Here is a 14,993-nt window from a genome sequence, read left to right on the forward strand (position 1 = left end):
TTAATGTGCCTTCAGTAAGAATCTAATTAGGTTAGTCTTGCTAGACTGTTCCTTTGCACCTGACATGTCCTCTTTCTAATTTTCCATACAATGAACTTCCACTCACTATACTCTTTTGTGATAAATTCTCCTATTTTCCTTTCTGCATGCAGCATTTATTCCAGGCTCTCTGTCATATTATAAAAGTCCATTGCATTAATAACTATACTTAACATGATGGTTTTGAATAAAGTTTGTCTTAGTCTTTAAAAAGTGTCAGAAATAATCTTTTACAAACTCCAGAAGAAATGTGAAGAAAACATTAAAGCTTTTTTTTGTTGTTGTTATTTTAAATACAAATTTGTTGGATTTATCTGTTATTGAGCAATCATTCACATTATCCCTCATTCATCTCTGTTTATTTTTCTTTCTTTGGTCTTACCAAGAAGATCATTCTGTGGAATCCATTTGTATAGTCGAGTGTTGGCTCCTAATGTTTCTGGTTTCTTTCCTGTGTATCGCCACAGAACCTATTAAGATAAATGTCTTTATTAGAAGATTTTTAGAATCAAATCCTGTCAAAAGAAAGCAGTTAACCAAAGATTAATCAGGTCTGATGCCTCCAGGTAATAAACAAGCAAGCTGAGGCCCTAAGTGATTAGGTAATGAGTGTTTTTAAGCCATTGACACGACAACCATATTTTCTAAGGCTTGAAACAATCCTAGTCAATAGGTTATCATCCTTGGATTAACTCTAACTTGTAGATGAAGAAAAATGACAATCTATATCTGAAACAACAACATACTGATATTACTAGGCTACTCTGGTAAAGGGGATTTTTGAAACAAAATTTTCAGAGGCAAAAGGAAGGGATATTATTTACCTCTTTTGATCTTTTTTTAGTATAGTTACCAGTAACAGAAACTCATATAGTAAAATATTGGTAATGATATTTTTCATTTTAAAGTATTGTAGCTATTGAGACTGGTGGCATTAAAAGCACCCACAATGGTGTGTAACCATCAACTCTATCTGCACACTGAATATTTTCATCATCCTTCATGTCAGTTCTGTATCATTAAATAACTCCCATTCCTCTCACTCCCTAGCCCCTGATAACTTCTGTTCTACTTTCTGTCTCTATAAATTTGATTACTTTGGTAACAAGTACAAGTGGAACCATGTTATATTTGTCTTCCACTGACTTAGCATTATTTTATTTCAGAGTTCATGGATCTTGCAACATATCAGAATTTCCTTTCTTTTTTAAGGTTGAATAATGTTTCATTATATATACATATATATACATACACGGGTTCTTAGCCGCTCAGTCATGTCCACCTCTTTGAGGCCCTATGAACTGTAGCACAATAGGCTGCTCTGTCCATGGGGATTCTCCAGGCAATAATACTGGAGTGGGTTGCCATGCCCTTCTCCAAGGGATCATCCCAACTCAGGGATTGAACCTAGGTCTCTTGGATTGCATGTGGATTCTTTACTGTCTGACCACTGGGGAAGCCTACATATATATATTGCAAAGCAGAAATAGAGACACAGGCATAGAGAACAAATGCATGGATACCAAGGGGGAAATCAGGTGGGATAAATTGAGAGATAGGGATTGACATCAATACACTAGTGATACTAAGTATAATATAGGTAACTAAGGAGAACCTATTGTAAAGCATAGGGGACTCTAATCAATGCTCTGTGGTGACCTAAATTTGAATGAAATCCACTAAAGATGGGATATATGTATACATATAGCTGATTCACTTTGCTGTACAGTAGAAGCTAATATAGAATTGTAAAGCAACTATACTCCTATTAAAAAAAAGTTCTTTATCCATTCATTTTGCTATCATTAATATTGTTGCTATGATTCAGTTCAGTTCAGTTCATTAAAGTCACTCAGTCTCATCCGATTCTGTGTGACTGCATGGACTGCAGCAGGCCAGGCTTCCCTGTCCATCGCCAACTCCCAGAGTTTACTCAAACTCATGTCCATTGAGTTGGTGATGCCATCCAACCATCTCATCCTCTGCCATCCCCTTCTCCTCCTGCCCTCAATTTTTCCCAGCATCAGGGTCTTTTCAAACGAGTCAGTTCTTGGCATCAGGTGGCCAAAGTTTTGGAATTTCAGCTTTAGCATCAGTCCTTCCAATGAATATTCAGGACTGATTTCCTTTAGAATGGACTGGTTGGCTCTCCTTGCAGTCCAAGGGACTCACAAGAGTCTTCTCCAACATCACAGTTCAAAAGTATCAATTCTTCAGTGCTCTTTATAGTCAAGCTCTCACATCCATACACGACTATTGGAAAAATCATAGCTTTGACTAGACAGATCTTTGTTGGCAAAGTAATGTCTCTTGCTTTTTAATATGCTGCCTAGGTTGATCATAGCTTTTCTTTCAAGGGGCAAGCATCTTTTAATTTCAAGGCTGCAGTCACCATGTGCAGTGATTTTGGAGCCCAAGAAAATAAAGTCTGCCAATGTTGCCACTGTTTCCATGAAGTGGAAACATCTATTTGCCATGAAGTGATAGGACCAGATACCATGATCTTAGCTTTCTGAATGTTGAGTTTTAGGTCAACTTTTTCATTTTCCTCTTTCACTTTCTTCAAGAGGCTCTTTAGTTCTTCACTTTCTGCCATAAGGATGGTGTTATCTGCATATCTGAGATTATTGATATTTCTCCCAGCAGTCTTGATTCCAGGTTGTGCTTCCTCCAGCCCAGCGTTTCTCATGATGTATTCTGCATATAAGTTAAATAAGCAGGGTGACAATATACAGCCTCGACGTATTCCTTTCCCTTTTTGGAAGCAGTCTGTTGTTCCATGTCCAGTTCTAACTGTTGCTTCCTGACCTGCATACATATTTCTCAAGAGGTCAGTCAGGTGGTTTGGTATTCCCATCTAAGAATTTTCCAGACTTTGTGGTGATCCACACAACCAAGAGAGTTCCTGAAAAAAAACATCTATTTCAGCTTTATTGACTATGCCAAAGCCTTTGACTGTGTGGATCACAATAAACTGTGGTGTTGGAGAAGACTCTTGAGAGTCCCTTGAACTGCAAGGCGATCCAACCAGTCCGTTCTAAAGGAGATCAGTCCTGGGTGTTCATTGGAAGGACTGATGCTGAAGCTGAAACTCCAATACTTTGGCCACCTGATGAGAAGAGCTGACTCATTTGAAAAGACCCTGATGCTGGGAAAGATTGAGGGCAAGAGGAGAAGGGGATGACAGAGGAAGAGATGGTTGGATGGCATCACTGACTCCATGGACATGGGTTTGGGTGGACTCTGAGTGTTGGTCACGGACAGGAAGACCTGGTGTGCTGCGGTTCATGGGGTCACAAAGAGTTGGACATGACTGAGTGACTGAACTGAACTGAACACAATCAAAGGCTTTGGCATAGCCAATGAAGCAGAAATAGATGTTTTTCTGGAATTCTCTTGCTTTTTCAATGATCCAAAGGATGTTGGCAATTTGATCTCTGGTTCTTCTGCCTTTTCTAAAACCAGCTTGAACATCTGAAAGTTCACGGGTCACGTACTGTTGAAGCCTGGCTTGAAGAATTTTGAGAATTACTTTCCTAGCATGTGAGATGAGTACAATTCTTCAGTAGTCTGAGCATTCTTTGGCATTGCCTTTCTTTGGGATCAGAATGAAAACTGACGTTTTCCAGTCCTGTTGCCACTGCTGAGTTTTCCAAATTTGCTGGCATATTGAGTGCAGCACTTTCACAGCATCATCTTTCAGGATTTGAAATAGCTCAACCGGAATTCCATCACATCCACTAGCTTTGTTTGTAGCGATGCTTCCTAAGGCCCACTTGACTTCACATTCCAGAATGTCTGGCTCTAGGTTGGTGATCACAACTCATGATTATCTGGGTCATGAATATCTTTTTCGTACAGTTCTTCTGTGTATTTGCCACCTCTTCTTAATATCTTCTGCTTCTGTTAGGTCCATAACATTTCTGTCTTTTATTGTACCCATCTTAGCATGAAATGTTCTCTTGGTAGCTCTAATTTTCTTGAAGTGACCTCTAGACTTTCCCATTCTATTGTTTTCCTCTATTTCTTTGCCTTGATCACTGAGGCAGGCTTTCTTATCTCCTCTTGCTATTCTTTTGGACTTTACATTCAAATGGGTATGATTATTGATGTACAAATATCTGTTTTAATCCCTGGTTTAAATTCCTTTCAATACATGGACCAAGTTTAGAATTTCTAGGTCATATGATCCTATGTTTAACTTTGCAAGAAACCACAGGAATGTTTTCCACAGCAGATGCATCATTTTTCACTCCTAGTAGCAGTACACCAAGTTCCATTTCTCTACCTACACTTGTTGGTAGAGAACCAACACTTGTTATTTTCTTCTCACCAACACTTGTTACCAACTTACCAACTTGTTACCACTTCTCACCAACACTTATTATTTTCCTTTTTTTTTTCTTTTCTGATAATAGCTATCTCAATGAGTGGTGTTATTTCTATGTGCCTTTGATTTGCATTTCCATAATGATAAATGAGCTTCTTTTCATATACTTTTGACTTTTTGTATCTTCTTTGCAAAAGTCTATTCAAGTATTTTTTTCATTTTTCAGTTAGATTTTTGTTGTTGTTGTCATTGTTATTGAGTTGTAGCAGTTTTTTATGTATTGTGCACATTCATTCCTTATCAGATACATAATTTGAAAAGATTTTCTCACAATCTGCATATTTTATCTCACTTTCTTAATAGTATCTTTTGATGCACAAAGTTCTTAATTCAAAGAAGTCTATATATTTTTTCTTTCTTCTTTTGCATTTGGTGTCTTACCTATGAAAGCAGAATCCACCATGGTGAAATTTTCCCTTAGGATTTTCTTGTAAAAGTGCTGTCGTTTTACTTCAAAATCCTCTGATAGATTTTTGACTTGATTTTTTGTATATGTCACAAGGTGACCATTCAGTTTGTTTCCTATGCATGTGGATTCAAGGTCTTTTCTGCTAGTCATCTGGGTATCCTCATTAATAGTTAATGAGAGCAATAAATTATTGCTCTTTGGTATGCCAGAGGGAAGCAAGCCCAGAGTCTTCCTTACTCTGCCATCTCGGCTGCACTTCTATCACAGTTTCTTATAATCCTTTTCATATCTATAAAACCATTAGTAATCTCTCTAGGTTCATTTCTGGCTTGAACTATTTTCATTTATTTTTTTTCCCTTTTCCCAGTTTAGCTAATGTTTTGATAATTTGCTGATCATTTCAATGAAGTAGCTTTCAGTTTTATTGATTTGCTATTTCTTTTAACTTTCTTTTATCTCTGTGCTAATCTTCATTATTTCTTTCTACCAACTTTGGGTATAGTTTCACTTTTTTTTTATAGTTCTTTAAGGTATGATATCAGAGAAGGCAATGGCAACCCACTCCAGTACTCTTGCATGGAAAATCCCATGGACGGAGGAACCTGGTAGGCTGCAGTCCATGGGGTCTCTAAGAGTTGGACACGACTGAGTGACTTCACTTTCACTTTTCACTTTCATGCATTGGAGAAGGAAATGGCAACCCACTCCAGTGTTCTTGCCTGGAGAATCCCAGGGACAGGGGAGCCTGGTGGGCTGCCATCTCTGGTGTTGCAGAGTCGGACACGACTGAAGCGACTTAGCAGCAGCAGCAGCAAGGTATGATATTAGGTTATTGATTTTAGGTCTCTCTTTATTCTAAAGTTAAGCACATTTACCTATAAATTTCCCTCTGATCCCTGTTTCCTCTGCATCTCTTGTTTCGATCTCTTCTGTTTCATTAATTTAAAAACTATTTTTAATTTTTCTTGGGATTTATTCTTTGACCTATTCTTAACTTCAAAACATACAAAAACTCTGCTCCTTAATATTTCCATCCAAGCCTTCCTGTAATTGATGTCATAAATTACATATTTAATCAGTGTTCCTAATTATATAAATTAATAATCATTTTTATGTATTTTTAAAAGTATTGAGAACATTAAAAAAAAAAAATGGACTTACAACCAAAAGTCCAGGAAAACAATGACTTTTGCTTTGTCCTGTTTGGCTTTTTCTTTTAATACTTTTTGACCACCATCTGGCAGGTGGGAGGGCTTCCCTTGTGGCTCAGCTGGTAAAGAATCTGCCTACAGTGCAGGAGACCTGGGTTTGATTTCTGGGTTGGGAAGATTCCTGGGTTTGATTCCTGACTTGGGAAGATTCCTGGGTTTGATTCCTGAGTTGGGAAGATCCCTTCTCCAGGGAAGAAGATCCCCTGGAGAAGCGCTACCCACTCCAGTATTGTGGCCTGAAGAGTTCCATGGACTGTATAGCCTATGGGGTCACAAAGAGTCTGACACAACTGAGTGGCTTTCACTCACAACCAAAATTAGAATGATACCAGCTTTTAAAATTACCTTTGTTTTTACCTTTACTGAAGCTATTTATTTCTTCATATGGTTGGTGTTACTTTCCAGCAGCTTTTCCTTTCAGCCAGAAAGAGTCCCGTTTGCATGTTTTTATTGACAGAGTCTAGTGGTAATACTGTATGCCAACTTTTGTTTTTCTAGTAATGTCTTAATTTCTACCTCAACTTTGAAGAAAATTTTGCCTGATAAAATTCTCAGTTAACACTTTTATTTATTTATTTATTTTTCTTTCAGCAGTTGGAATTTATCAATCTACTGCCTTCTGGATTCCAGGGTTTCTGATGAGAAATTTGCTGATCATCTTAGTGAAAATATCTTTCATGTGATGAGTTACTTCTGTCTAGGCTTCCCTGTTGGCTCAGGTGGTAAAGAATCTGCCTGCAATGTGGGAGACCAGGATTCAGTCTCTGTGTTGGTAAGATCCCCTGGAGGAAGGCATGGCAACTCACTCCAGTATTCCTGCCTAGAGAATCCACATGAACGGAGGAGCCTGACGGCTCCAGAAATATTTTTTGTTCTTTTAATTTCCCCCTTTATCAGTATTTTACTTCATTTCTACTTCATTTTCTGCTCTCTGTGCATCTTTAGGACAGTGGTTTTAAAGGTTTTTTTTCCAGTAATTGCAAAATCCAGGCTTGCTCAGGAATAGTTTCTCTCAATTAATTTTATTCCTTTGATTGAAACATATTTTATCTAATTTTTATCTTGCTGTATTTGTTGAAAACTGTACTTTTGATTTTTATAATGCACTAATTCTAGAAATCAGGTTCACCCTTCTTCTTAGTGTCTAATTTTTTAATTTTTTGATTGTTGAAGAATTTATCTTTTCCAGGAATCAGGCTATGATTAAAGCCTTAGGACTTTAAGGTCTTTTCAGAACTTTTATGAACCTGATTCTTTTCCTGGATATGAATACAGCTTTCTAAAGTTTGCTGTATGTGAGTTTTCTTTAAATAGCCTAATTCTTTAATGTGTGATTCTCAAATGAAGGTAAAAAGGGACACAATTTTTTAAAATAGTGCTGATGTTTTTTATTTCTCCAAATGAGCTGGACTTTAATTTTTTTTTTTAATTTTTTGGCTATATCTTGAGGCACACAGGATCTTAGTTCCCAACCAGAGGTGTAACTCATACTCCCTGATATAAACTGCCAAGGAAGTTTCCAGGAAGAAATCTTTACAATAACAGTAATCTCAGCTATTGACTGGTGATTGTGTGCTAGACACTGTAGTAAGTACTTTCATATGTTGTCTCTTTTTATTCTCCATAACAAGTCTATGAGGGAGGCATTATATACACATTTTATATATGAGGAAAACTTCAAATTAGAGTTTATCTAATTTTCTTGTACCAGAGCCAGGATTGAAACATGATCTATATGACTCTAAGTCGATAATCTTAACTCAGTGAGCAAGTAAGTCTTTTGAGTCTGAATGCTATCAATTGTTCTTTTTTCTTTGTTTTTTTAATAGACTTGTTCTGATTTTTCATGGATCACAATAGTCCCCTCCTATGTATGAACTCAATATCTAAAATAACCATTTATGCTCTAAATACTAACAGTTTAAGCCTCTGCTTTCAGAAAGCATTCACTATTTGAAAGATGGTATCTAATAAGTGGACCCGAATAACTGGATCTTCTTAAATGTGTCAAAAGTCTCCAAACATCCCACTCATTGCATTAATCTCTAGATTTATATTTATTCTAATTATACTTTATCATAAAGGTTAAAATATATAAGCTTCTGATAATGGGATTTGAAATAATTGTGGTCAATATGTGGGACTACAGCTCAGTGATCAAGGGCACTAATCAGCAATAAAGAACCCCAATATGTAAAGAATAGGGTCTTTATTGCACATCATGGTGCCACTAAATTACACAGGGTACACAGGCATGCTGACTACCAGCAGGTTGGATCATGGAGGTTTTGAAGCTGGTGCTGTGCTAAAGGGCTGAAATGACCAAATTAACTACAGTTTACCAGTCTGGCTTTACCCTGCAAGTTGCAAGTACTCAGAGTTCCAATATGGTTACTTCAGACAGCTTCTTTTAAATATATATATATATATATATTGGAGTATAGCTGATTTAAAATATTGTGTTAGTTTCACATGTACAGCAAAGTGATTCAGTTATATATGTACATATATTCACCTTTATTAGATTTTTTCCTATGTAATTCATTATAGAGTATTGAGTAGAGTTCTTTGTGCTCTACGGTAATTCTTTTTATCTATTTTATATAAAGTATTGTGTACATGTTAATTCCAATCTCCCAATTTCTCCCTCAACCCAATTCAGTTCAGTTCAGTCTCTCAGTCATGTCCGATTCTTTGCGACCCCATGAATCACAGCACACAAGGCCTCCCTGTCCATCACCAACTCCCGGAGTTCCCTCAGACTCACATCCATCGAGTCCATGATGCCATCCAGCTATCTTATCCTCTGTCGACCGCTTCTTCTTCTGCCCCCAATCCTTCCCAGCATCAGAGCCTTTTCCAATGAGTCAACTCTTCGCATGAGGTGGCCAAAGTACTGGAGTTTCAGCTTCAGCATCATTCCCTCCAAAGAAATCCCAGGGCTGATCTCCTTCAGAATGGACTGGTTGGATCTCCCTGCAGGCCAAGGGACTCTCAAGAGTCTTCTCCAACACCACAGTTCAAAAGCATCAATTCTTCAGCACTCAGCTTTCTTCACAGCCCAACTCTCACATCGATACATGACCAGTGGAAAAACCATAGCCTTGACTTGACGGATCTTTGTTGGCAAGGTAATGTCTCTGCTTTTAAATATGCTACCTAATTTGGTCATAACTTTTCTTCCAAAGAGTAAGCATCTTTTAATTTTAATCACCCCCCCATCCTTCTGGTAATCATAAGTTTGCTTTCCGTATCTATAACTTTATTTCTATTTTGCAAATAAGTTCATTTGTACCCCTTCTTTAGATTCCACATATAAGTGATATCAAATGCTCTTGGTCTTTCTCTGTCTGACTAATTTCATTCAATATGACAATCTCTAGGTACATTCACATTCGTGTAAATGGCATTATTTTGTTCCTTTCTATGACTGAGTATTCTATTGCATGTACCACATCTTCTTCACCCATTTCTTTGTTGATGGACATTTAGGTTGATTTCATGCCCTGACTATTGCAAACTGTGTTGCTACTGAACACGTTGGTGCATGTGTCTTCCTGTTTTCTCCAAATATAAGCCCAAGAATGGGATTGTTGGATCATTTGGTAGCCCTTTTAGTTTTTTAAGGGATCTCCATACTGCTCAACATAGTGGCTGTACCACTTTACATTATCACCAATATTGTAGGAGGGTTCCCCTTTCTCCTCATCCTCTCCAGCATTTACTGTATGAAGATTTTTTGATGATGGTCATTCTCTTCAGTGTGTGATGATACCCCATTACAGTTTTGACTTGTATTTCTCTAATAAGTGATGTTTTCCTAATTTTCATGTGTTTGTTGGCCATCTTATGTTTCCTTGAGAGAAATATCTAGTTAGATCTTCCACCATTTAAAATATTTTAAATATATTTTAAGCTGCATGAGCTGGTTGTATATTTTAGAGATTAATTCCTTCATTTGTAATATTATTTTCCAGTTCTGATGCTTGTCTCCATTTTGTTTATGGTTTCGTTTGCTTGCAAAAACTTTTAAGCTTAATTAGGTCCCATTCGTTTTTTTTTTTTGTTTGTTTTTTTTGTTGTTGTTGTTTGTTTGTTTTTATTTCCATTACTCTAGGTGGGGGATCAAAAAGATCTCATTGAGATTTATGTCAGAGAGTGTTCTGCTTATTTTGTCCTCTAAGAGTTTAATAGTATTTGGTGTTACATTTAGGTCTTTTTTAGTTTAAAATTGTGTATAGTGTTAGGGAGTTTTCTAATTTTATTCCTTTAAATGTAGCTATCCAGTTTTCCCAGCACCACTTATTGAGGAGACTGTCTTTTTTCCACTGTATATTCTTGCTTCCTTTGTCATAGATTAATTGGCCATAGGTGTGTGAGTTTATTTCTAGAGTTTCTTTCCTGTTTCATTGATCTGTATTTCTGTTTTTGTGCCAGTACCATATTGTCTTTATTACTGTAGCTTTGTAGTACAGTCTGAAATTGGGGAGCCTGATTCCTCCTACTCCATTTTTCTTTCTGAAGATCACTTTGGCTATTTGGGGTTTTTTGTGTCTCCATACAAAGTGTACATCTTTTGTTCTAATTCTGTGAAAAATGCCATTGGTAATTTGATAGGGATTGTATTAAATCTATAGATTGTTTTGGGTAGTATAGCCATTTTTACAGTATTGATTCTTCCAAACCAGGAACATAGCCTCTCTCTCCATCTGTTTGTGTTATCTTTGATTTCTTTCATCAATATTCATAGTTTTCTGAATATAGGTCTTTTGCCTCCTTTGTTAGGTTTACTCTTAGGTATATTTTCTTTGTGATGTGATAGTAAATGATATTGTTTTCTTAATTTCTCTTTCTGGTCTTTGTTGTTAAGTGCATAGGAATGTGAGAGATTTCTGTGTATTGATTTTGTATCCTGCAACTTTACCAACTTCATTCTTGAGCTCTAGCAGTTTTTTTGGTAGCATATTTAGGATTTTCAATGTATAGTATCATGTCAAATTTAAATTCCTTTTTATTTTTATTTTTTCACTCCAATTGCCATGGTTAGTACTTCCTAAATGAACTTCTCTGGATAGTAGAAAAAGTTGAGGTGACAACTAGAAAAAAGAAAACTTCAAATGGTAAAGCTACCTAGTAAGGAAAACACACAGTAAAGACAGGATAACATCCACACACAAATATGATATTGAAACCAGAAACTATGACAAGTGGAGATTACAGATGTAGGATATTGGAAATGCATTTTGAAAAGATATTTGAAAGTAAAAGATCAACAACTTAAAACAACCTTGTTTATATATGAAAGTGAAAGTCGTTCAGTCGTGTCTGACTCTTTGCGACCCCGAGGGTATAGTCCACGGAATTCTCTAGGCCAGAATACTGGAGTGGGTACCTTTCCCTTCTTCAGGGAATCTTCCCAACCCAGGGATTGAACCCAGGTCTCCCAAATTGCAGGTGGATTATTTACCATCTGAAGCACAAGGGAAGCCAAGAATGCTGGATTGGGTAGCCTAGCCTTTCTCCAGCAGATCTTCCATACCCAGAAATAGAACTGGGGTCTCCTGTATTGCAGGCAGACTCTTTACCAACTGAGCTATCAGGGAAGACCCCTGTATATATATAGACTGCTATATCAAAATCTTATGGGAAATGCAAAGCAAAATCTACAATAGATTCACATATAAAAGAGAAAAAACAATCAAAACACAAAGCAAAATATGATCATCCAGCCACAAGACAAGATGGGCAAAAAGGAAAGGAAGAAACAATCTGTGGAAACAAACCCCAAAGAATTAAGAAAATGACAATAGGAGTATACATATTGATAATTATCTTAAATGCAAATGTAGTAAATGCTCTAACCAAAAGACCTAGACTGATAATTGATAAAGAAAACCAGACTCATATATATGCTGTCTACAAGATACCTACTTTAGACCTAGGGACACATACAGATTGAAAGTGAGGAGATGGAAAAAGATATTCCATGCAAATGGAAAGTAAAAGAAAATTGAGGTAGTAATACTTATATCACACAAAATAGACTTTAAGAAAAGAATTGCTACAAAAGAAAAGGAAGGACATTACATAATGATCAAGAGATCAATCTAAGAAGAAGATACAACATCTTTTAAAGTATATGCACCCAAGATAGGAGAACCTCACTATATAAGGCAAATGCTAACAGCCATAAAAAGGGAAATCAACAATAGCATAATAATAGTGGGGGCACTTATACCAATGGGCAGATCTTCCAGACAGAAAATCGATAAGAAAACACAGGTCTTAAATGGCACATTAGATTAAATAGATTTAATTGATATTTATGACATTCCATCTGAAAGCAGCAGAGTATAGTTTCTTCTCAAGTGCACACAGAGAATTCTCCAGGATAAATCACATGTTGGGTCACAAAGCAAATTTTGGTAAATTTGAGAAAATTGAAATTGTATCAAACATCTGTTTCTGACCACAACACTGTGAGATTTGAAACCATGGGAAAAAACAGGGGGGGGGGGTGGAAACTAAAATAACACAAGCACATGGAGGCTAAACAATGTTACTAAATTACCAGTGGATCACTGAGGAAATAAAATAGGAAATTAAAAAATAAATCAAATGACAACAAAAATGCAATATCCAAAACATAGGGGACACAGCAAAAGCAGTTCTAAGAAGGGAAGTTTTTAATAATACAATCTTAAGTAATAAAAAACTAAAATAAATAACCTATCCTTATACCTGAGGCAGCAAGAGAAAGAATACACAAAACCAAAGTTAGTAGAATGAAAGAAGTCATAATAATCAAAGCAGTAATAAATGAAATAGAGACAAAGAAAACAGTAGCAAAGATCAATGAGACTAAAATCTGGTTCTTTGAGAAATAAGCAAAACTAATAAAATTTTAGCCAAATTCATCAAACAGCAAAGGGAAAGGGTTCAAATCAATAAAATAAGAAATAAAAAAGAAGTTACAATGCACAATACAGAAATACAAAGGATCATAAGGGACTACTAGAAGAAACTGTATGCCATTAAAAAACAACCTGAAAGAAATGGACAACTTCTTAGAAAAGTCTCCCAAAACTGAATCAGGAAGAAACAGAAAATATAAACAAATCAATCACAAGTACTAAGATTGAAACTGTGATTTAAAATGTTCCAACAAACAAATGACCAGAACCCAATAGCTTTACAGGCAAATTCTGTCAAAATTTAGAGAAGAATTGACACCTATTTTTCTGAAACTGTTCCAAAAAATTGCAGAGGAAGGAACATTCTGAAGATCATTATATGAGACCGCCATCACCCTCATACCAAAAACAAAGATATCACAAAAAAAGAATATTACAGGCCAATATCACTGATGAACATAGATGCAAAAATCTGCAACAAAATACTAGCAAACTGAATCCAACAAGGCATAAAAAGGATCATACACCATAATCAAGTGGGATTTATTTCAGAGATGCAAAGATTGTCCAATATACACAAATCAATTGATGTGATACACCACCAAATCAACAAACTAAAGAATAAAACCATATGATCATCTTAACTGATGCATAAAAATCTTTTGACAAAATTCAACACCCATTTATGATAAAAAGTGTAGACTGTGGGAATAGAGGTTTGCTACCTCAGCATAATAAAGACTATATTTGACAAATCCAGAGCTTCCCTGATAGCTCAGTTGGCAAAGAATTCACCTGTGATGGGAGACCCCCCAGATCCATTCCTGAGTTGGAAAGACCTGCTGGAGAAGGGATAGACTACCCACTCCAATAATCTTGGGCTTCCCTTGTGGTTCAGATCATAAAGAATCTGCCTGCAATGCAGGAGACCTGGCTTAGATCCCTGGGTTGGGAAGATCCCCTGGAGAAGGGAAAGGCTACCCACTCTAGTGTTCTGGCCTAAAGAGTTCCATGGAGTATACCCACAGAGTCACAAAGATTTAGACTCGACTGAATGACTTTCACTTTCATGACAAACCCATAGCAAACATTACTCTCAATGATTAAAACTGAAAGCACTTCTTCTAAGACCAGGGACAAGAAAAGGATGTTCCCTCTCACCATTTTTATTCAACATAGTTTTGGAGAGACAGTTTTTGGTTCTTCCAACCCTTCGTTGACACCACTCTTAAACATTGTATTTTAATACAATTGAAAGTTGAATATTTTTATGATAATGCCTTTTAGATGTTTAAATGGATACTACTTCTAGAAAGCAATTTTTGAAAGGAATTTGGATATAAATATAAGAATTGTCATAATTGTTTGAAACTTAAACATGTTGTAAAGGTCTGTTTTAACTAAAACTAGGAAAAAATTAAAAAGTATATAGCCGGAATATTATAAAGTACACTTATAAATCTTTTACTATATTATTAAAGTTTTAACTATTTAAGAATCATTATTGATTAGTGGCCATATATGATAAGCCCAAACCAAACATTATTCTTAATGGTGAAAAACTGAAAACATTCCCCCTAAGATCAGCAACAAGACAAGGGTGTCTACTCTCATCACTATTATTCAACATAGTTTTGGAAGTTCTAGCTACAACAATCAGAGAAGAAAAAGAAGCAAAAGGAATCCAGACTGGAAAAGAAAAAATAAAGCTCTCACTGTTTGCAGATGACATGATAGTACACATAGAAAACCTTAAAGATACTATCAGAAAATTACTAAAACTAGTCAGTGAATTTAGCAAAGTCTCAGGATACAAAATCAATATACAGAAAACACTCACATCCCTATATACCAGCAATGAAAAATCAGAAAAAGAAATTAAGGAATCAACCCCATTCACCATTACAACAAAAAGAATTAAATATCTAGGAATAGACCTACCTAACCTTGGACTGCAAGGAGATCCAACCAGTCCATTCTAAAGGAGATCAGTCCTGGGTGTTCATTGGAAGGACTGATGCTAAAGCTGA

General features: G+C 36.2%; 1 protein-coding gene across 1 annotated transcript in view; it reads right to left on the reverse strand.

Annotated features, from left to right (window-relative positions):
• The window catches only part of LOC128049854 (UDP-glucuronosyltransferase 2C1-like), a 35,263-nt gene that overhangs the window by 8,841 nt on the left and 11,429 nt on the right, over window positions 1–14,993 (reverse strand). Inside the window, exon 4 of the mRNA XM_052642174.1 lies at window positions 422–509. Coding sequence (XP_052498134.1) covers window positions 422–509 — 88 coding nt within the window. The remainder of the gene's footprint in view (window positions 1–421; window positions 510–14,993) is intronic.

The sequence above is a fragment of the Budorcas taxicolor genome, chromosome 6, assembly GCF_023091745.1.
Source record: "Budorcas taxicolor isolate Tak-1 chromosome 6, Takin1.1, whole genome shotgun sequence".
NCBI classification, from domain to species: domain Eukaryota; kingdom Metazoa; phylum Chordata; class Mammalia; order Artiodactyla; family Bovidae; genus Budorcas; species Budorcas taxicolor.